The 23,100-nt window shown below is 38.5% G+C and overlaps 1 protein-coding gene and 1 long non-coding RNA gene across 2 annotated transcripts in view; one reads left to right on the top strand and one right to left on the bottom strand.

Annotated features, from left to right (window-relative positions):
• Positions 1–2,496, bottom strand: part of LOC103561005 (fatty acid desaturase 2-like protein FADS2B) — a 36,386-nt gene extending 33,890 nt beyond the window's left edge. The window contains exon 1 of the mRNA XM_008535388.2: positions 1,815–2,496. Within this exon, the coding sequence (XP_008533610.1) occupies positions 1,815–2,198 (384 nt within the window). The 5' untranslated portion in view covers positions 2,199–2,496. The remainder of the gene's footprint in view (positions 1–1,814) is intronic.
• Positions 1,961–23,100, top strand: part of LOC139074354 (uncharacterized) — a 75,393-nt gene continuing 54,253 nt past the window's right edge. Inside the window, exon 1 of the long non-coding RNA XR_011523877.1 lies at positions 1,961–2,075. This is a non-coding gene — a long non-coding RNA (uncharacterized lncRNA). The remainder of the gene's footprint in view (positions 2,076–23,100) is intronic.

Here is a 23,100-nt window from a genome sequence, read left to right as displayed (position 1 = left end):
TTTTTAATATTTTTTTTTGGCCAGAAGGATTGTCCTGGAGCTAACATCTGTGCCAATCTTCCTTTATTTTCTAGAGGGGATGCTGACTCAGCATGTCTTGGTGAGAGGTGTACAAGTCCATGCCCGCGTTCTGTACCTGTGAACCCTGGCCACCGAAGCAGAACCTGAAAACTTAACCACTGCACAACTGGGCCGGCCCCTCTCTCCTATTACTTTTGCACAAATGCTTTCCGCCTTGCTTCTTCTACCCTCAGCTCTCTGGATTCCTACACAGAAAATATCTTCCTGACAGACACAATACTCCTATCACTGGCTACAATCTCATGCTCATTTTCCCAGCAAAAGGTTGAACTTTGTTTAAAAAATATCAGATCTGACAGAAGTGGTGAGGAAGTAGCAAGGTATGTTCATAAAGGAATACATCTGACTAAAGAATCAAGACAGGAAGTTAGAAGAAGATCCTGCTCAGAAAGGAGATGAGCAATTGCGGAAAAAAAGATGTTGATACCATCAAAAGACAAAATCTTGCTTACTTTGCAAATTTGCTAGGTGATTGTTTATTCTGCTATCATTAGCATGGTACCATTTATAGAGTAGTGCTTAGTGAATCGCTGTTTTCAATCCTATGCTTTGAAACCAACTGGGGAATTTGTATACTACACTGTGAAAACAACAAAGGCAACAAATTAAAAAGAAATCCAGGTTTAAATTTCTGCCTGATCACTTATTATTTTCTGAGTTTGGGTTATTTATTTAGCTCCTCTAATTCTCTGTTTCTCTATCTGTACAATGTGCAGAATAAAATTCCTAACTGGGATAAAACAAACTTACTTGTAGAATAGTGTAAAAGAGATTCCTAAATGAATTAAGGGTTTGAGAGACCTCCCCATCAAAGAGTAAATGGAAATTTAATTTGGTAAGGACTCAGCTATAAAAGGCTCTATGATCAAAAAACCTACCTGATTTCAAAATTTGGCACTATTACTTGCTCGCTGTGTGACACACTATTTACCTCTTTGAACATTAATTTTCACATCTGTAATATGGGATAATAACCACCATCCTCATGGTGAGGCCACAGTGAGGTGAATCATTTGAATGTGTCTAGGATATTCTAGGCATCCAATAAATCTATAGTTTTTTTTTTTCTTAGCCGTTTTGGTGGGGGAGGGTGATGAGAAGAAGCTGTGAAGAAAAGTGCAAAGACTGAAATTTAAGAAAGATAAATTTTGAATCTTAGATCTTCTGCTGGGTGACCTTGGGCCAGCCACTTAATGTCTCTCATTTCATTTTCTTCATCTGCATTACACTGAGTGAGCTGCAGGACGCAAGACAGCTCTACAAAGTCTAAAAGGCTATGTAATTCTAGGTTTTCATTATTGTTATTAACAACCTTTTGATGCCTAACAGATGAACTTCTGTCTTTGCTTTAGACACTCCAATTATAAGAGTCTGAGAAATTTCCACTTGTGTGCAGACATATTTGTCTGGATTTTACTCACCTATTGGTAAACTTCTTCTTACAAAACAGTGACTCCACTTCAAAACAAAACAAAACACCAAGAACAGAACTAAACTGAGAATACACAAACATAGTATCCAACATCAATATCTGAGTCCATCACTGGTGATAGACCTTCAGGCTTAATTTGCACTGAAATTCTTGTTGGACAGAAATCCTGAAAAATTGGTTTGGGAGGAGAGGAGCGATTGTGGAGCTTGAACATGTTCTCGAAATACTCTTGGGAAGAGAACCAAGGTCCTAACCACACAGCAGCTGGAAGAGAGAGAGGGCAGAGCTTTGATTTCCTTACCGTAGCATCTTCCCCGGCATAGTGGTTGAGGATCTGGGACCCACCTGGATGCCTGTTGGCCCAGCCAGTGACATCATAGACCTTGCGATTGATTACCAGCCACTGATCTGCCTTCTGTTTGTGACTCTGGATCTCCTGCCAGCTGTAGGTGTTGAGCATTTTTCTGGGCGTGTCACAACACTTCCCATTTGCCTCCTGCTTTACAGAAGGCTCGGCTTTCTCATTTGCCTCTGGTTTCCAGTTCCCCAGCTTCTGACTCAGGTAGGGCTGACCATTTCCTACAAGGCTCTCATTGCCCTCATTTTTTTCTTCAAACTTCACCTCCATTGAAGGCTTTCTGAGTTGACTCCTGAAATTTCTAATCCTCACCTCTGACTGGAACATTAAAATGACCCTTTTCCTCTCCTTTTATTCCATTGCCATGTTATACCTCCACAGAAAACTTTTTAGCTTAGTTGTCTCCTCACAAACCTGAGAGTGAACAACTTCCCAGCCTCTAACTTCTCTGTCTGTCCTGAATCTTTTCTGCTGTGATGGAGGCTGTGCCCCCTTTTCTCCTGGGCAATTGGACCACCTGTCTCTCTTCACTTCTCTCCCTCCTGGCTGATCTCTTAGTAGCATCCTCCTTCATCATTAAATATCCCTTAGTAAAGATCTGGGGCCAATGGCAGTTGGCTGAATGCTGTGTCATGCCACAGGGAGGAGGGGCTAGGCTTGGGTCACATGACTCGCCTGCTCTGTGTCTTGCTGGTTTGGGTTCAGCAGCTCTCTGACCTGCATGTGAATGAAGACATTTAGATTTGTTAATTTAACATGTGAGGGTTTTTAAACGTCCTTATAAACATTTCTCTAAAAACATTATCCAAAAAGAAAATCAAGAGTAAACCAGTTTATCTCTTTTACTTCCCTTTGAAAGCTGACTAAATCTGTCAATATGCCTAAAGGTAATAGCAATTGACATTTGCTAGAATACATGATGATTTACACAGCCCTTGTCACATAATTTATCTGATTTAATTCTCAAATTGATGTTTTCAGGAAGGTGCTATTATAGTCTCATTTTCCAGGTGAGAAAACATAGCTGAAAACCTCAGGTAACTGCCAGAGTCACCCGGCCGGTGAGAAGTAAACTTGCCCATGAATTCAGATTTTCTGATTCCAAATCCCAAACTCTTTCCACTCTATCCTCCAAACCTAGGGTCTAGACATATACATGTAACAATAGCTTGGCTCAGTGGTTCAGAAAGGAGGAAGAAGGAGACATTCCAGAGTGGTGGGGGTGGGAGGTAGGAGAATTTTACATTAATTTGAAGAAAATAGGCAGCATGAAATAATAGAAAAAGCCCTTTCTCGTATTTGGGAATCAGTGCCAGGTGAATCTGTAGTAACTCAGGCCAAGAGTTATGTACTAAATGTTTTATTCTAGTGCTATTAATAATTGTTAACAATCAGAACTGCCCTAAATGTCTAACAATAAGGAAGAAGGCTGATCAATTATTATGTCTGTATTGAATATTATATGGATATTAAAAACAAAGCTTTATAAAATTCTTAATGTTATGATCTCATGTTTGCAATACAAGTGAAAAAAATCAGTTGATAAAATTCTACATACTGAATAGTATATTATTGGAAGGAAAAATGCCAAAATGTTGGCATTAGTTCTCTTTGGACTATAGTAGTATTGAAGTTTTTTCTTCTTATTCTTTATGATATTTTCTGAATTTCGACAAATGAATACATGTCATTTGTATAATTAGCTAAAGCAAGGTTTTTAAGAAAATATAAAATAGGGCACCAAAGAAAGAAAGAAAAAGCATGGATTTTGGAGCTAGATGGGTCTGGGTTACTATTTCAGCTCTACCGCTTATTAACTATAGAACACCATGCAAATTACCTTACTTCTTTGGGCTTTAGTTTTCCCATCTATAAAAGGAAAGAATAAGTACAATTCTCAGGATTACAGTAAATTAACGTAAGTGCTGTGGTATTTACACAAAAACCCTCAGTAGTTTCCATGACTTCCATATGGGAGTCTCACAAGTCCATCATATATACATTTGGTATATTTGGTGGGTTAAATACATAGATTCAGGATAACTCCAGAATTTCGTTGTAAGCAAAGTTTTTAGGGCAACAATCTGGTTGGAAGTTTGCTGGGGGCAAGTAAGGGGCTTGTCCAGGGGAGTTGGTTGACATTTAGGTAATCTTCAGATAAAGTCTTTTTGTCATATCACAAAACACAGACACACTGGTGGGAAGTGTGTGTGTGTGTGTTGAGGGAGTTAGTTAAAGACCTTCACATCCCTCCTCTGGTGTTGCCATTGGCAACACTTGGTGCATAGCAGGGGTTCTGTAATTGTTAGTTTCCTGTCTGTGCCTGCTTGGATATCAAGTAGACTACAGAGATAGCTATCCATTCCTTTAAAATATTTGTACTGGTTTTATGCTGGAGGCAGAGGATGTTTATAATACTAGAAACAACATAAACTTTGGAGCCAGAAATATCTAAGCTGAGTATTTTTGCACCAGCTTATTATCCTTGTACTTCAGCTTTCTTATTCTATAAAAAGGGGTGAACAAAAACTATACTCATAAATTTGTAGAAATGATCAAATTATGTTAATATGGCAAGAAGCTAATCTAGTGCCTAATACCTGTAATTACTCAAGATGTAACAGCTGCCATTATTATTATTGTACATTTTTCAAGTTTTGCTCAGGAATGTAGTTACCTGTGTCTGTTAGTTTTTCTCTCAGTTCCCTGGGCTTCACTTGATTTTATTTGCTTTTTTAAAAAAATGTCATTTAAATGACCATCATTATTAAGGCCCAGGTACCTTATCATTTCAACAATGTTTGTCTGAAAAGCACCCCAGCTAGCTACTGGTGCTTTGGCTTTGAAGAGTCTCATGGTTTCAGTGCAGACATTCAGGAAGGACTGCTTTAGTCACAGAGGCTCCTAGCACTCAGCTGGACCTCTGACAGCTGGTGATTGGCTGGCTCTGGTCCTACCATGAGCAGGATTCAAGTGGGGCAGCATGGCCTCATATTCTCACAGCTTCATCAAAATAACTTACTTTTGTTGTCTCAGCTACTGCCTTATCTCATGTAGAGAAGGGAGAAATGGAGACGTAATCCTGAAAAGGAAAATGTGAACAGCCAAGATTTCTTCTGCTGAACTCATCAAAGAAGAGATGAGAATGGCTAGAGGATAGAGCAGGGAATTACATTCTGAGGTCCAAGAGGGCAGTAATTTTGTCTGTTTGGTTTGTCATCCTATTTGTAGAATCTGGCCTAGGATTAGATTCTCCCTAAATATTTGTTAAATAAGTGAACAAATGCGTGAATGAATGACCAGGGGGCTGGGACGAAGTTTAAGGTTTGCCAATGGTTTGCCAATGTCCTTTAGTTGGTCTCTCAGGGACTTGATTTGTAGTGAGAAAGAGGGAGAATAAGAGACATTCTTTCAAGCATTTGCATGCATTTGTCATATGTTCTTACCTCATTTTACTTAATTCTCACAATACTGGTATGTGATAAGTATTATTAGCTCCAAGTCTTAGGCAGGGGAAATCAGATTCAGAGAGATTAAATATTTTGTCAGATTGCTCAAAAGTGGTGGAGATGGAGCTGGCCTCTTCTAATTTTTCTCTTAATGACTCTTATATTCAACGAAAATAAATGCATGCCCTGGTGGCGAAGCTTCAAGTAACTTCAAATCGTTGGCTAATTCAGTTTTATTTTAAACTTCATGGCAAGTTTGATTCCTGCTCAATAGTAGCTAGTATATTCTCATCTCAATTTTGGAAGATATTGCAGGTATACCGTGTGGTTTCATTAGACACTTGGCTCGTGCTCCCCAGGTTGACGAACGTTGCATAACGTCATTTGGCATCTAGAACGTGCAGACCACATTTAGAGGTATTTCACACCCCTCCTACATATCCACTGTGGATGCCTGGGGCCAAGTTTGTGTGCAAATATTATTGGAACATGTTGATTTCTTGAAACAGACTCCATCACACAAGTGAGGTCTTGATTCTTCTTCTTTCCTGTTTCTTACCTTTTTCTTCTCTCCTTCTGCACCTTGCCCTCTCTCTCCTTCTTTTCCTCCCCTCTTCCTCCTTCTTTTATTCATTATCCTTTCTATCTTCCTTTCTGTGGACCTTTCAGAGATTAGTAAGGTATGTCCCCTTCACCATGTATATTCAAGTGAAGAGAAAACTATCACTGTCTTTCTGAAGATCTCAATGGTACTTACCCTAAGTGCATCTGTAAGAAGTATATGTGTGTGTCTGTGTTTCACAATGAAGACTGAAGATTTAACTGACCAGACTCAGCTTCTCTGCAGGCAAAATCTAGACAGGTCTTTGTGTGTGAAGATAGGAATCCATTATGGTGATTCATATGATAGATGGAGGCTTGTTGACAATGTAAATTAAAATAAATTTATTGGTTATTTGGAATTCAACATTTTTTACCTCATTTTCAGCACCTCTATCATATCAACTCTGGGCATAGAATTAGAAACTTATTAGTTAAGATACATACTATGCATTTTCTAATCATCATAACAAAATAATTTATCAGAATTAAAGATGGCAAAATTTAACATTTTTGCAAAATGGAGCAGGAAGGTTGTCTGTATGAAAGAGTTAATTAAAATTCAGAAAGGACTTGTGGGTGATCAGGGTGAGATTTTATTGATCAATGATCATTACATCTCTGGGATCTCTTGGCATTACAGAGAGAAGAAATGTTATCATTTCCAGAGAGTTTTTGAAGCCCATAGTTCACAGTCATTTAAGAACAAAATCACTGGATTTAATTTTCTCCTCAAATGTTCACGTTTTTAAATCTGGAACATACATAAAAGTTCCAAGAATAGAGAAGTGAATACTCCTATACCTGTCATCTAGATTCACCAATTGTCAAAATTTTACCACATTTGCTTTATTTCTTTCACACTGCATGTGTAAGGACACATCTATCTATCTATCTATCTATCTATCTATCTATCTATCTATCTATCTATCTATCTACTTATTTATCTATCTAATTTATTTGTATGAGTAAGAACTCATGGATTCTTTATAAATCAATGGACTTTTATCCTTTCTTATCATTATTCATCTTGCAAATTTACCAGTTATGGGCAAAGGAAGATCTTTCAACTTGACTTCTTGTTCTTTTGATATATCCCCATCAACTTTTGAGCACATCCTTACTTCCTGGCATACAAAGATGTACCAGGTTCACTTTTCCTGTCCCTCCCCTGGAATTAACCATTTGGTTTATGTTAATATGATACTGTTTTTAGAAAACAAGATCTTGGAGTGATCAGAAAGTCTCTAAGAACGTGACTGTGCCTATCGTTCCAGAGAATTCCTTGTGGTCCCAATCTGTCCTGAGAGGATCACTGTATGTTGCTCAAGTGATGAAGTCACTTTAGACCAATAAATGTCCATATATGGCCAGCCCAGAAAAACGCGACCATTTTATAGCATGGAATCCTCCCACTTCCTTTGTTACAGTCTCTTTTTTTGGTATTTTTATCTGTAGTAAAGAGAGAAAAATTCAGTGCCAGAATTGGAAGAGATACCTAGTTTCATATTGCTTTACAAGAGAAAACTGATGATCAGAGAAGGCAAGAGACCAGCCGTAGGTTACACAGCAAGTGAGTGGGAGGTACTGTGCACCTTTCTTATGCGTTCTTATGAGGAGTAAGAAAATGCATTTAGCTCAGTGAATGGCACAATGGAAGAATCAGTAAATGTTAACCGCTAAAAATAGTTTTGTGTAACAAAATGCTCCACAGTAATGAGAGTGACTGCCACGAAATGATGCTGGGGCATCCTCTATCATTTCATTTCCGTCAGAAGCAAGTAAACCCTGGGATTCTTATGCCATATAAGGGCAAAGAATAGCACTAAAAAAATGCTTGATTTGGGACATTCTTGCCAAAATTTGAGGTCTGGAAGTGGATTTAATACAAATTAGAAAAATACAGAATATACTTAGACTGGCGGCTGAAGGTGAAATTTTCAGGGAATTTAAAATAAAGAGCTGTATGAGCACCTGAGGGATCCAGAAGACATGGGAACAAAAGAGAATAGGAGTATTTTAGAGAGTTATTGCTATAGGGTTCAAGAAATGCAAGAACTATTTTGAAAATTAATTTTTAGTTGTAGAGCGTTTCTTTTGTTTGTTGCTTTAAAACTAGACCTCATGGTCATCTTGGCTGTTTTTTCTTTTCAAACAGCTTTATTGAGAGTTAATTGTCATAGACTAAACTGAACATATGCAAAGGGTACAACTTGATGGGTTTTGACATATGTATACAGCTATGAAACCATCACCACAATCAAGATTGTGATCCTGTGCATCACTCCCAGATGTTTCTTCATGCCCTCTTGTAATCATTCTCACAAGCACAACCCCCAGACCTATCCCAGTTCCAGGCAATCCCTAATCAATTTTCTTTTATTTTTATAGAATTTTATATAAAAGAAACCATACACTATGTGTTTTTGGTGGGGCAGTCTGGCTGTTTTTCACTCAACATAATTATTGTGAGATTTATTCATGTTGCAGAATATACATTAAGAAACATCTTGGTTTTTCAGGTGTCTCAATTAGACCTTTGAAAAGGTCCATCTAAAAAAAGTATGGAGGATAAATCAAAGAGTAAATTGAAGGCTAGGAGATTACCTGGTAAATTTCCTAGAGAAGAGATCATAGACTGAAGGGAAGCGTGAACGAGGGTGCCAAAGAGAAACCCCCATTGTACACTTTTATTAGGTAGCACTCTCACTAAATTATTTTTCTTGGAGGATAATTTTCAAAAGGTCACATACCCTTATTAAAAACATTTAGTGGAGCTTTAATTTTTTATAGGATAATTTCTAAACACATTAGGCTAGTAGTCAAAATTTTGGCTCCACCCTATCTCTTATTGCTCCGCCACACATTCTCTACTTCAGAAGAAACATCTTACCTACCGCCTTACATTACACCCCTACAAAACCCAGCTTACGTCTGCTTCTTATACTTGCTGTCTCTTTCATTTCTCCAAGGTCCAGCTCAGATGATTTCTCCTCTGAGAAGATTTTAGCAATCACTGAGGCTGGAAGTTACCTCTGTCTCCCTTGATTCAATAACTTGTCCTATACGCTTAAAAGAGTATCCATATCAGTAATGACTCCATGAGTTTAAAGACAAAACACAAATCAAAGTGATTTAAAAAAAGTGGAATGTATGTCCCCAAAATTAATAAAAAAAGATAATTCATTAGCTCAAAAAACTGAAAATTCCAGAGCTACACATGTCTTTAAGCATGATTAGATCTAATGGGGAAAAGTAATTTTTTTCAAGACTTAGTCCTTGTTTCTGTTCTTCATTGTCCAACTTCATTCTTCTCCATGTTGCCCTCAGGCATATTACTTCTTTGGTAGTTTGAGCTTTAAATCCATACAAAGATAAGCTCCTTACCAATAGCACGAAAAAGATACCTGGATTGACTCTCATTCTATGGCACCAGGAAGAGAGAAACCAGGTCCACAGACCTGGATCTCGAACCCTGCTCATGAACTGAGCCCAAGAAGTCATGAATCCACCTGATGAAGTTAGCTCCCTAGAGTCACACCATGTCAATCCAGGAGAGGTAGTTACCCAAAGGAAAATGTGTGAGTACTATTGCCAGTAGAACAAAGAATGAAACAGCAGATGTCTGACTCTATCGAAAATAAAAAGAAGAAAATAAATTACCATTAATTCTACCACACAGAGATGGCTATCTCTCTTTTAATTTTTTAATTTTCTTTTTAGATTAGCCCTGAACTAACATCCACTGCCAATCCTCCTCTTTTTGCTGAGCAAGACTGGCCCTAAGCTAACATCTGTGCTCATCTTCCTCTACTTTATATGTGGGACACCTGCCACAGCATGACTCTACTAGTGGTGCATAGATCTGCACCTGGAATCTGAACTGGCAAACCCCGGGCCACTGAAGTGGAACGTGTGAATTTAACTGCTGCACCACCAGGCTCGCCCTGGCCATCTCCCTTTTAGATTCATCATTATATACACTCATATACACACACATACATATATGTACATATATATGCACATATGTATTTATATCTTTTTAATAAAAATGGGCCAATTAAATTATGTATGCTATTTTGTTTCCTGCTTTTGACTACTTAGAATATTTTTCATCATTTCAGCTCTGTAAAATATTCTTGGAAGGAAGCACTTTAAATTACTACTAGCATTCCACACTAAGGATGTAACATTCTTTATTTTGCTATATCCCTATTATTGATTAGGTGATTGTGAAATTGTTCCCATTATTAATGATGAAGTAAGGAAATCCTTTTAGGTAAGTACTTTTCTGCACTATTTCTGTAGGAGAAATGTCTTGAATGAGAAATAATGGATCAAAATATTTGTTCTTAAAGCTACTGACACATTTTATCAAATTTCTATTTGAGAATTTATGCTCGTTATTTTCATTAAAAATTTAATAATTGCCCCTTCTTGGCCTTAGTAAGTCCAAGTTGGTAAAAGGAATTCCCTTTGGCAAAGATGGAATATGTTTTTTGAGGGGTTGGTAATATACACATATTTTATTTTGGTCATCATAGCTTGTAACATAGTGAGATTTCAGTGGTACAGTATTGTTTGTCATACACCGTACAAGTGTCCCCCTTTACCCCTTATGTCCACCCTCCACCCTCCTTCCTCCTGGTAACCACTAAGTTATTCTCTTTGTCTGTAAGTTTGTTTATATTCCACATATGAGTGAAATCATATGGTATTTGTCTTTCTCTGTCTGGCTTATTTTACTTAACATATGCCCTATAGGTTCATCCATGTGGCTGCAAATGGGACGATTTTGTCTTTTTTATGGCTGAGTAGTATTCCATTGTGTGTGTGTGTGTGTGTGTGTGTGTACACCACTTACATATAAGTCTCACTACTGGGTATTTACCCAAAGACCTGTAAATCAACAATTCAAAGAGACTTATGCACCCCTTGTTCATTGTGGTATTATGCACAATAGCCAAGAAGGATTTTTGAAAGGCTAAAGGGATAAATATATAGACATAATGTTCATTAGTTTATTTATTCAACAAGCTCCTTTTACAAGCTGGATGCTGAGGAGACCAATAAAAACAAGACGAAACACTAACTCTCAAGCATCTTGGTTCAAGGTGAGAGAGAAGCATTTATAGGATGTTATCGGTATCACAGAAAGAGAAGGCCCAAAACTGTCTTTGGGAATTCAGGGAAGCCTTGATGGAGGAGACCCTAAGCTGAATTGTGAAGAATGAAAAGGCCTCAGAGCAGACTTTTTGGAAATGGAGTTTCCTAAATGAAAGATTTGTCCTGTAAAGCTAGTATTGGAACATGATCACTGGCTTCTAGCCTAATCTATCTTTCAGGGATGGCCCCAAGGTCAGAGGCTTCCTTCACATAAAGATGAGGGGCAAGTGGAGAAATATTGGCTGTAACACAGCCTACTCTCTTCCCTTCTGTCCAACCTCCAATAGAACATTCTTGGTATTTCCTTGACTATGAGCACATTTTCCATTGTCTCTACATAACTGCAAGTCCATTAAAAAATGTTTCATTCTATACCCTTCCTCATTTTCCTTCATTCTTGCCAAATTCTTGAAAGAATAGTCTTCAGGTACTGCTTCCACTCCTAGCACCCACTTATTTCCATGTAAACTGGCTACTACACCCACCAACCACAGAAATTTCTCCCCTCGGTTACCATGACTGATTAGCTGTTCAAACCAGGAGCCCCTGCTCCATATTTAACCTCTTCATCTCCATGTAGCATCTGGCCCAGTTAACCACCCAATTCTTTCCTCTCCTGGCTTCTGGATACTGAGTACTCTTGGTTCTTTTCCTGTCCCCATCATTTATTATTTTATCCTCCCATCAGGTGAGTGTTTCCTAAGATTTTGCCTCCTTTGCCTGTACCTTTTCTCCTTGTGCAATAATGTTGACTCTCAGTATTTCACCACAAAGGTATGTCAACATCTCTACCTCTAGTTATTATCTTTTACTGTGGCTCTAAATCATATTTGGCACTCTGGTAAAGCCTATGGAATTCTTCTGGGAAATACTTTTAAACACAAAGCAAAATACATAATATTATTAAAAAGTTCAAGTATTTAAAAGTATGATTAAAGGTCTGAGGATCTGTCTGCTGTGACCGATAGAACTTTCTGCCAAGACAGCAATGTTCTATAACTGTGCTATCCAAGACAGTAGGTCCCAGCTACATACGCCTATTGAGGACTTGAAATGTGGCTAGTGTTGAAATGTGGTTAGTGAAAATAAATTTTGATTTAATTTAGTGAATTCAAATTTGAATGTAAATCGCCACTTGTGGGTAGTGGCTAGTGCACTGGATAAGTGAAGATATAAATATTTATTTCCTCATACCTGGAGATAACAGTTAGTAAATTATACTCAATGTGCCTCAAAACTAATTGAACCCTATTATAAAACAGCTCGTTCTGACATCTTTTTCACTATTAATGCATTATTCATTAACAGGAATCAAAACCTCTCTAATCTTTTATTCTCCCCTATTACATGACATTTTCTCCTGAAAATAGAAAACATTTATTAAATATTCACTATGTCTGAGGCACTGTGTTAACTGCTTTCTACACACTATCAAATTGCCCAAAAAGTATGATGTGGGAACTATCGTTTGTTACAATTTGTGTTAGATTGGTGAGGTTAAATAGCTTATCCTGTATGATATGATACTCATATCATTAACTGCAGCTCCAGTTGTTTCCAAGTTTATTAAAAGGACTAATTTTTCACATAAGGTCAACCAGACTCACTAAGAAGCCAAGTTCTTTGCGCTTGGCTGGAATTCGTTGATCTCTGGACAATACTATGAGTTGTCACATGGTGACCAGAACCTCCAAGTGGCAGTCATGTTTGTCCTTAAGAAATAAAAACCGGAAACAGAAATTTCCCTTTCAAAGAAAATGGCATTTACTGACAGAATGTTTGACCGTGAAGTCTCTACTTGTTTAGATATAAAGATAAATAGTTTTATTTTCTATAATAACTGCTACCTCCTGTGCTCTTTGGGACTTCTCTTTCTGGGTAGGCAGTGAGTTCCATTAATATGATTGCATTTATATGCATTAGATGTACAGTCATTTTAGTTATTAAAATAGTCCCAATAGGCTGGCCTGGTGGTGCAGCTGTTAAGTTTGTGTGCTCTGCTTGGGTGGCCCGGGGTTTGTTGGTTTGGATCCCTGGCGCAGGCCTATGCACTGCTTAACAAGCCATGTTATGGCAGGAGTCCCACATATAAAACAGAGGAAGATGGGCACAGATGTTAGCTCAGGACCAATGTTCCTCAGGAAAAAGAGGATTGGTTGTGGATGTTAGCTCAGGGCTAATGCTTCTCAAAAAACAAAACAAAAAGTCTCAATGGGCTATTAAGATATACCATTTTTCATTTTTTTCTTCTAATTTTTTTTATTAATGTTATGATAGATTACAACCTTGTGAGATTTCAGTTATACATTATTGTTAGTCATGTTGTGGGTACACCACTACCCCTTTGTGCCCTCCCCCCACCCCCCTTTTCCCTGGTAACCACCGATCAGATCTCCTTATCAATATACTAATTTCCACCTATGAGTGGAGTCATATAGAGTTCGTCTTTCTCTGACTGGCTTATTTCACTTAACATAATACCCTCGAGGTCCATCCACGTTGCTGTGAATGGGCCAATTTTGTCTTTTTTTATGGCCGAGTAGTATTTCATTGTGTATATATACCACATCTTCTTTATCCAATCATCAGTTTCTGGGCATGTAGGTTGGTTCCACACCTTGGCTATTGTAAATAATACTGCGATGAACATAGGGGTGCAACGGACTCTTGAGATTTCTGATTTCAGGTTCTTAGGATAGATACCCAGTAATGGGATGGCTGGGTCATAGGGTATTTCAATTTTTAACTTTTTGAGAAATCTCCATACTGTTTTCCATAGTGGCAGTACCAGTTTGCATTCCCACCAACAGTGTATGAGGGTTCCTTTTTCTCCACAACCTCTCCAACATTTGTCGCTCTTGGTTTTGGATGTTTTTGCCAATCTAACGGGTGTAAGGTGATATCTTAGTGTAGTTTTGATTTGCATTTCCCTGATGATTAGCGATGATGAACATCTTTTCATGTGTCTATTGGCCATATTCATATCTTCTTTTGAGAAATGTCTGTTCATGTCCTCTGCCCATTTTTTGATCGGGTTGTTTGTTTGTTTGTTGTTAAGCAGTGTGAGTTCTTTGTATATTATGGAGATTAACCCTTTGTCCGATAAGTGGCTTGTAAATATTTTTTCCCAATTAGTGAGCTGTTTTTTTGTTTCAATCCTGTTTTCCCTTGCCTTGAAGAAAAAGCTCTTTAGTCTGATGAAGTCCCATTTCTTTATTCTTTCTATTGTTTCCCTCAACTGAGGAGTTATAGTGTCCGAAAAGATTCTTTTGAAACTGATGTCAAAGAGTGTACTGCCTATATTCTCTTCCAAAAGACTTATTGTCTCAGGCCTAATCTTTAGGTCTTTGATCCATTTTGAGTTTTTTTGGTGTGTGGTGAAAAAGAATGGTCAATTTTCAATCTTTTGCATATGGCTGTCCAGTTTTCCCAGCACCATTTGTTGAAGAGACTTTCTTTTCTCCATTGTAGGCCCTCTGCTCCTTTGTCGAAGATTAGCTATCCATAGATGTGAGGTTTTATCTCTGGGCTTTCAATTCTGTTCCATTGATCTGTGGACCTGTTTTTGTACCAGTAACATGCTGTTTTGATCACTGTAGCTTTGTAGTATGTTTTGAAATCGGGGATTGTGAGTCCGCCGGCTTTGTTTTCCTTGCTCAGGATTGCTTTAGCAATTCGCGGTCTTTTGTTGCCCCATATGAATTTTAGGATTGTTTGTTCAATTTCTGTGAAGAATGTTCTTGGTATTCTGATTGGGATAGCATTGAATCTGTAGATTGCTTTAGGTAGTATGGACATTTTAGCTATGTTTATTCTTCTAATCCATGTGCATGGAATGTCTTTCCATCTCTTTATGTCATCGTCAATTTCTTTCAAGAAAGTCTTGTAGTTTTCATTGTATAGATCCTTCACTTCCTTGGTTAAGTTTATCCCAAGGTATTTTATTCTTTTCGTTGCGATTGTGAATGGGATTGAGTTCTTGAGTTCTTTTTCTGTTAGTTCATTGTTAGTGTATAGAAATGCTACTGATTTATGCACGTTAATTTTATACCCTGCTACTTTGCTGTAGTTGATTATTTCTAATAGTTTTTCTATGGATTCTTTGGGGTTTTCTATATATAAGATCATGTCATCTGCAAACAGCGAGAGTTTTACTTCTTCGTTACCTATTTGGATTCCTTTTATTTCTTTTTCCTGCTGAATTGCTCTGGCCAGCACCTCCAGTACTATGTTGAATAGGAGTGGTGAAAGTGGGCACCCTTGTCTTGTTCCTGTCCTCAGAGGGATGGCTTTCAGTTTTTGTCCATTGAGTATGATGTTGGCTGTGGGTCTGTCATATATGGCCTTTATTATGTTGAGGTATTTTCCTTTTATACCCATTTTATTGATATATTTTATTTATTTTTTATCATAAATGGGTGTTGGATCTTGTCGAATGCTTTCTCTGCATCTATTGAGATGATCATGTGGTTTTTGTTTTTCATTTTGTTGATGTAGTGTATCACGTTGATTGACTTGTGGATGTTGAACCATCCCTGTGTCCCTGGTATAAATCCCACTTGATCATGGTGTATAATCTTTTTGATGTATTGCTGTATTCGGTTTGCCAAAATTTTGTTGAGGATTTTTGCATCTATGTTCATCAGTGATATCGGCCTGTAGTTCTCCTTCTTTGTGTTGTCCTTGTCAGGTTTGGGGTTCAGAGTGATGTTGGCTTCATAGAATGTGTTAGGGAGTACTCCATCTTTCTCAATTTTCTGGAACAGTTTGAGAAGAATAGGTATTAAGTCTTCTTTGAATGTTTGGTAGAATTCTCCAGAGAAGCCGTCTGGTCCTGGACTCTTATTTTTGGGGAGGTTTTTGATTACCGTTTCTATTTCCTTACTTGTGATTGGCCTATTCAGATTCTCCATTTCTTCCTGATTCAGTTTGGGGAGATTGTAGGAGTCTAGGAATTTGTCCATTTCTTCCAGGTTGTTCAATTTGTTGGCATATAGTTTTTCATAGTATTCTCTTATGATCTCTTGTATTTCATTGGTATCTGTTGTGATTTCTCCTCTGTCATTCCTAATTTTATTAATTTGCGATTTCTCTCTTCTTTTCTTGGTGAGTCTGGCTAGGGGTTTGTCAATTTTGTTAATTCTTTCAAAGAACCAACTCTTTGTTTCATTGATCCTTTCTATTGTCTTTTTTGTTTCAATATCGTTTATTTCTGCTCTTATTTTTATTATTTCCCTCCTTCTACTGACTCTGGGCTTTGTTTGTTCTTCTTTTTCTAGTTCTCTTAGGTGTCGTTTGAGGTTGCTTATGTGAGATTTTTCTTGTTTAGTGAGTACCATTTTTCATTTTAAAACATCATTCTCATAAGTGGATCTCACATGCATTGTTGATGGGAATGTAAAATGGTACAGATCCATTGGAAGCAGTTTGGTAGGTTCTTATAAAGTTTCATGTACACTTATCATATGAGTGATGCAGCAACTGCACTCCTGAGTATTTGTCCTAGAGAAATGAAAACTTATTTTCACATAAAAGCCTGAACACAAAAGTCCATAGCAGCTTTACTTACCATAGCCCCAGACTGGAAACCACCTAGATGTCCTTCAACAAGGAAATAGTTAAACCAACTGTGGTTCATCCATACACTAGAACACTATGCATCAGTAAGTAAGTATTTCAATAAATTACTGAAACATACAACAACTTGAATGACTCACAACAGCACTATGATCAGTGGAAAAAACAAAACCTTTAAAGGGCTATATACTATATGATGCCATTTACATAACATGATTGAAGTGACAAAATTGTGGTGTTGGAGAACAGATCAATGCTTATCAGAGATAAGTGCTGGGGGAAGGATGTGACTATTGAGGGGTAACAGGAGAGAGGGTTTCATTGTGGCAATGGAACAGTTCTGTGTCTTGATTATGGTAGTGGTTACTTGAGTTTATACATGTGACAAAACTTTAAAAAACTGTATACCCAAAAAAAAAAAAAAAAAAAGAGGGCATGCAAATACTGGTGAAGTCCAAAAAATGTCTGTACCTGTGTTAACAGTTTTGTATCATAGTCACTTTTATGCTTTTGACCATGTGCTATGGTTATGTAATGTCGTTATTGGGAGAAGGAGAAACTAGGTGAAGGGTACGCGGGAACTCTATGCCATAATTTTTGCAATTCTTGAGAGTCTTAAGCTCTTTTAAATTAAGAAGTTATTACAAAATCAACCTAGTATTCAGTTTAAATCTTTTCCCACCCTGCCAAAAACCTTGCCTGAGTTGGCCTAGTGACTGCAGGTGCTTTCCTCTCTATTCCCTCTGATGTTGGAGTGGGGAGGAGAGGGTAAAAATGAGACACTTCTATTCATGGCTGACCTTAGTGAGTTTAGCTACCTTTTTTTTGTTGTTATGATTGCTGTTCCCTTATATCAGAGTTTCCCAACCTTAGCACTATTGACCTTTTGGGCCAGATCATTCTTTATTGCTGGGGATGGGGGAGATGTCCTGAGTGTTGTAGGATGTTCAGTAGCATTCCTGGCCTCTACACACTAGACATCCATAGCACTTTCCTCCTATTTCCCCTGCCAAATCATGACATTCAAACTGGTTCTCTAGGTATTTGCATTTATCATTGGGGGACAAAATCACCCCTGGTAGAGAATCTCTTCCTTAGATACCCCTTCCCACAATCACAAGGATGGAGTGGATGGATGAGGCTCCCACAGGCCTCACTGAGGAAAGAAGACTCAACTCCAAGAAACTGTTGGGCATTTGGCTACAACTTCTAGCTGACTCAAAGCTGATGGCAAAATGCTGTCCCTACACTGTGGTGGTCTGCAGGAAGCATGGAGCCACCAACTTTGTCTCCCTGCCTGCTTTTCTCTGTGGCCTATTGGATTCCTCTTCTCTACTGAAGGGGCTGTAATTGACTACTTTTACCAGGCCACGCCACCACATTAGCTTAAATAAAAACAAAATCTTTGTAAATATAGTAACCAGGGAGGAAAGTGATAAATGTTTCAGGCCTATCTTCTCCAAAAAGCCTTTTCCGTCTGCTATATCCCTTAGAGATCTTTCCTCTTTAGCCCTGTGATATCTGTAGGTTGCTCCATTCATTTGGCATATAGTCAAGAGGACTTGGATTGCTAATTACCTAATGAAATGTGTCTAGCATACCAACTGAAACAAAGTTCATAGAATGTCAAATGACCTCAAAGAAATGAACCTGAGAAAGCTTAGAGCTTTAACAGGTGAGGATGTAGAGATATTGAGACTCATCCAATGTCATATACAGAATAAGTTATCAACCCAGGCTGTTCTCAGGTTCTATAACACAGAGTCCACAACCTTTTAATAAAAGTAATTCCCAAAGGTAAACATGTTCGATAGGCCATATAGTGTGGTAGTTGAGTGTTAACTATGGAGCCAGATAGATCTGGGTTCAAATTTCAGTTCCACAATTAAGCAGGCTATGTGACCTTGGGAAAAATTTGTCACCTTTGTGAATGTCATCTATAAAATCAGGATTACGATGGAATCAGGGTCGGTATCAACAGTTACCTTGATGCTGGGAGGTCTTACATCTCAGGTAGGATTATAATTGATTGCCATAGCTAATTCAATCAATTAACTTAGAATCTTTTCCATTGAAAAACATGGCAAGAGTTCATTTGGGTTGATTAGATAATCATCAGAATTACCTGAGGAGTTTTAGTAAATGTTGAATTCTGAGCTTCAGCCATGGAAATTCTAAGATAATTAGTCCAGGGTCAAGTTTGCCTTTTCCTAATACTCCCCAGGTGATTCTGCTGAAGTGCCAGGTTCTAGAGTTCCATGGATCCACACACCCACTGGTTCACTTATCTCCCACTTCTAAGTTCGACTATTTATTGCATTAAATGGGTGTTTTAGGTAACATCAACTTGTCATTCATTCAGTGACTACATATAAGGTATCAAATACCTATAAAGCAAACCACAAATTGACTGCTTCCTCTGCTTTTAAACTTTACTAATAAGAAAGTTGTTATTTTCTCCCTTCAATTAAACAACAAATCAATAATTGCTTTAGGATCAGAAGTTTCATGGTACCATCCGTTGTTATGCAAATTCACAGGGAGCTTCCAGGTGTAACCTGAAACAATCGCTCTTATGTCAAGGGCAGGGAGAGACTGAAGAAAGAGGCAGCCCCCTCCAGATTGGTAGGTGACAGGCTTAATAAGCAAGGGAACTTACAAGGCTTCTTTTGGGCAGGCATATGATGTGTAGATTTCTGCAACTGCCTGCCAAATCCTAAAGTTCATATGGGTGCCTTAACTGGATTCAGTCATATACACAGGGAACCTTAACTGGGTTCAGTCACGCACACAGTCTAGATAACTTCATTACCATATTACTACTTCAAACTCATTGTCTTGGGGTAGCTTCTGGGAATTGGAAGGGCAAGTGGAGCACTCATCCCATAGAGAGGGCAGGGGTAGGGAGCCTCCAACTGTTCAGAGCCAGCTTGCAGGTCATCTGCTGGTCAGGACTTATTGAGCTCCTCCCACATCAGAATGTAAAAAATAAAACCCCTGCTTCCTATATGTGTGAAGTCGCAAATTCTGTAATATGTGAAGATTAGAGAGTGTGGATTTGTTTAAAAGCTATCTTTTTTTTACCCTAAGCTGGACACATTTATCCTGACCCTTTCTGCTTGCTTCTCAGAGAGGTAGGTCACAGACCTAGTCCAAGTTAAACTGGAAGTTGAAACTGTGACAAAAAAGTTAAACTGCATCCTTGTGAATTATGAACTTATCTGTACCTAGAGATCCTGAAATTCATGGGATTGATGACTGCTTATCCAGAGGGGGTGGTGGCTGATCTGTGATAAAGCAAACATTGATCCAGGCTTCTGGGGTTTTAGTCCTTGTTACAAATTAGTGGATACATTACAAAGACATACCCCTTTTCTGGGTCTCCATATCCTCATTGCTTATTGAGGGATGGCATTAGATAAACTTGTTCTCAAAGTACAGGACCTGGGGATCCTAAATTATACCAACTCAGAAGCCAAAAGGTATCACTTTGGCAGATCATTTGGTGTCAAGATGTTCAAAATCATAAATGCAAAATTTGACTATCAAGATTGCATGGAAGAACTCGATAATAGGGTGGTCATCCTAATATACATATGATTTTTATAAATTGAATAAAAACAGAATTTTTCTTTGAGTACTTAAGGATGCCAAGTTAAGAAAACTACCTTGGATAATATCTGAGGGTCTGTCCAGCTCTTAGATAAAAGGAAGCCTTGTCTCATTTCCCTGCTGTGGTAAGTTCTTCAGTCCTCTTTGCCACCACAACAGAGTATACTTCTCATTCCACTCTATCATATATGGAGATTAGATCTACAGACAACATGAGGTTTAATAATAAACACTCTTCTCCGGAGAACATATGTGCTGAACATCCAACTAGACGTTCTTAGAAGACACACAAGAAAGGGGAATGTGCTATCTCTGCCCATCAGTTTATCATCTGGTACCCTTTCACATCTTCTGTGCTCCTACACTAGACTATGTGTGGAGTCATAAGGAGGACTTATGTGCCTTTGCTCATGCACACTGTCCTACCTTTTCCTCTCCTTTCTAGGAGACTACTACTCATTCTTCAGAACCAGTTTAAGTAGCACTTTTACTTTCTCATGATCAACCTGGATAGAGCTGGAGCTCCTTTGTGTTCTCATTGTTCCTCGGGCATGGTGTCATCATTGTTGTGTCTTTCCTCCACAAGATTGTGAATTTTTTGAGGGCAAGGATCATGCCTTTTTTAGTCCTGTATTTCAAAAACCTGGCTGTAGTGAGGGCTCAGTCATGACTTAATGAGTACAGAATGAATGGATGGATCGATGGCTCATTAAGACCCAGGCATGTCCACATTCTACTGTGTCCTATATTTTCTGTGATGGAGGGTGCAGGGTGGGTGGGTGCAAGTCTCAGTTAAAATACACTCCAATATCCCTTCTCATCTTAGCAGTGTCAGGCCTTGTGACTCATTTCAGTATCATGCCTGATGGTTCTTTCCCAACCTAATTAGAAATGTCCCTAGGTCTTTTGTACCAGGTGCACTTTTTTGGGAAGGGAGGTAGTGGTTACACTCTCACATTATTTTCATCATCTTTACATCTGATAATAATTGCAAAGCCTGTGAAACAAATTCTCATGGAGGGGGAAAAGTGCTTTCTGAAGGCCTAACAAAAGACCCAAATTTTGGTTTCCTATGAGGTGCTTGCTGCTGCAAGCCATAGATACATGCCTCTGCGGGCTGATGGTTAGTAATAAACATTCAGCTCTGCAGTGATTTTCTGATTCTTGTCATTGTATTTTTTACTTTTTGCTACATAACTACTATCTTCCAAAATGTTAAATACAATTTTCAGGCAGGCTTTATAGCTGATCCTTAGCCTCATTGTGCAGATGAGAATAAGAACAGACAGGAAGGAACTTGCTCAAAGTCACACAGCTGGAATGTGACTAGACTGGGATCAGGACACAATTGTAATTGGCTTTGTAGCTAAAGCTCTTTCTATTTTAGCAATCTCATTCAGTTCTGAACTAATTTTATCAGATCTCTACTTATTGTCTAGCTGCATCCTTAAGACCCTCCATCTTTCCCTTTCTGTTTGGCCAGAGCCTTTGGATATTCATAAAGGAATCTGTCCTCAATTTCCAGCCTATTCTTTATGGGCTGGTTCAAACTGGAGGAAAGGATACTGAGGCTCCCTAAGCCCTGTCCTTTCATCAAATATGGTACTGAACACTCACTGTCCCCCAGGCATTATATTACTCCTTTCTCCAAGACAAGGCTGTTTGCTAAGAGTAGCAAAAGGGACTTGGAGGAAAGCAGCCACTAGATTTCCATCTCTAACTCCTCAGCAGTGGGATTTACCCAGTGCGCTTTGGGGTTCCCAATTAGTCGGAGGGTGAGGGCAAATTGCTGCATGACACTGCTACTCCCTTATGGCCTCCTGTGTTTCACTGGGATGGAAACAGGGACATGTGGTCTCTAACCTGTACCCAGGCTGGCTGTGGTGTGGGGATGACATTGACTTATCTCCACTTTTGGGGTCCCTCCTTAAGTTTCATTCCTCATGTCTGCATCCTATTGCGCATCAGATTTGCCATAAGAATGATACTGCAGAATTCCTTATATATATATACACATATATATATAAAATACGTTTGGATAGGAAATTTCCCTTTATCCTCTGTTTTTAGAGGTTTTTCTGTGTGTCTGTGTGTGTGGTTGCATTACTGGCAAACTCCTCTTTTAATGAATGTACTCTTCCTTTAGATAAGGCAACAATTTAACCTTATTTCTGTCCAATGTAACAGGACAGATCTTTCAGAAGTGGCTTTGTCTATTTTTGACCTCAGTGATATTTCACTCACTTGCAGTTTTACTCTCAGAATAAGCAATCCTAATTTTCTATTTCAAATATTTTAACTTTGGAGGTGGGGGCTCTGGAGGTGGAAGTGAGGCATCTTAATGTTACCCCCCTGCTTTTAAGGTAATATTTTCTACTTTATAAGCACTAGAATTATTTAATGGCCCTAGATGCAGTGATGCTCCTTAAGTTCCTAAAAGCTTGTTTCTGGTTCAGCAAATCAATTTACAATATGGGTTTCAGGAGCAAACTGTTGTTAAAAATTCTGTTCTGAGTTGAGAGCAGAGTGTGCAATTAGGGCTATCTGTAGCTTATACAGGCAAAGATGGTGCTGAGGTGTGGTCAGGACATTGATGGTCTAGTTTTCGATTTTCTGGTGTGATTTTGAGGAGGAAGATGAAAGGAATTTGAAGAGACTGGAAATCCATACAGCCGACCTCGTTGATGTGCATGTACTGCCCCCTGTTGGTCTTATCTTGCCCTTGGCTAGGTTGCGAAGGCTGCATCAGTGGATTCTCAACAAGGCCAGATCTAGACTCATTCTTCATGACATCTTGTCTTGAGATCTTTACAGGCATTTTGACT

This window comes from Equus przewalskii, chromosome 11 (genome assembly GCF_037783145.1).
Source record: "Equus przewalskii isolate Varuska chromosome 11, EquPr2, whole genome shotgun sequence".
Lineage (NCBI taxonomy): Eukaryota > Metazoa > Chordata > Mammalia > Perissodactyla > Equidae > Equus > Equus przewalskii.
The sequence above is the reverse complement of the archived record's forward strand: the minus strand, read 5'-3'. Positions and strand labels throughout refer to the sequence as shown.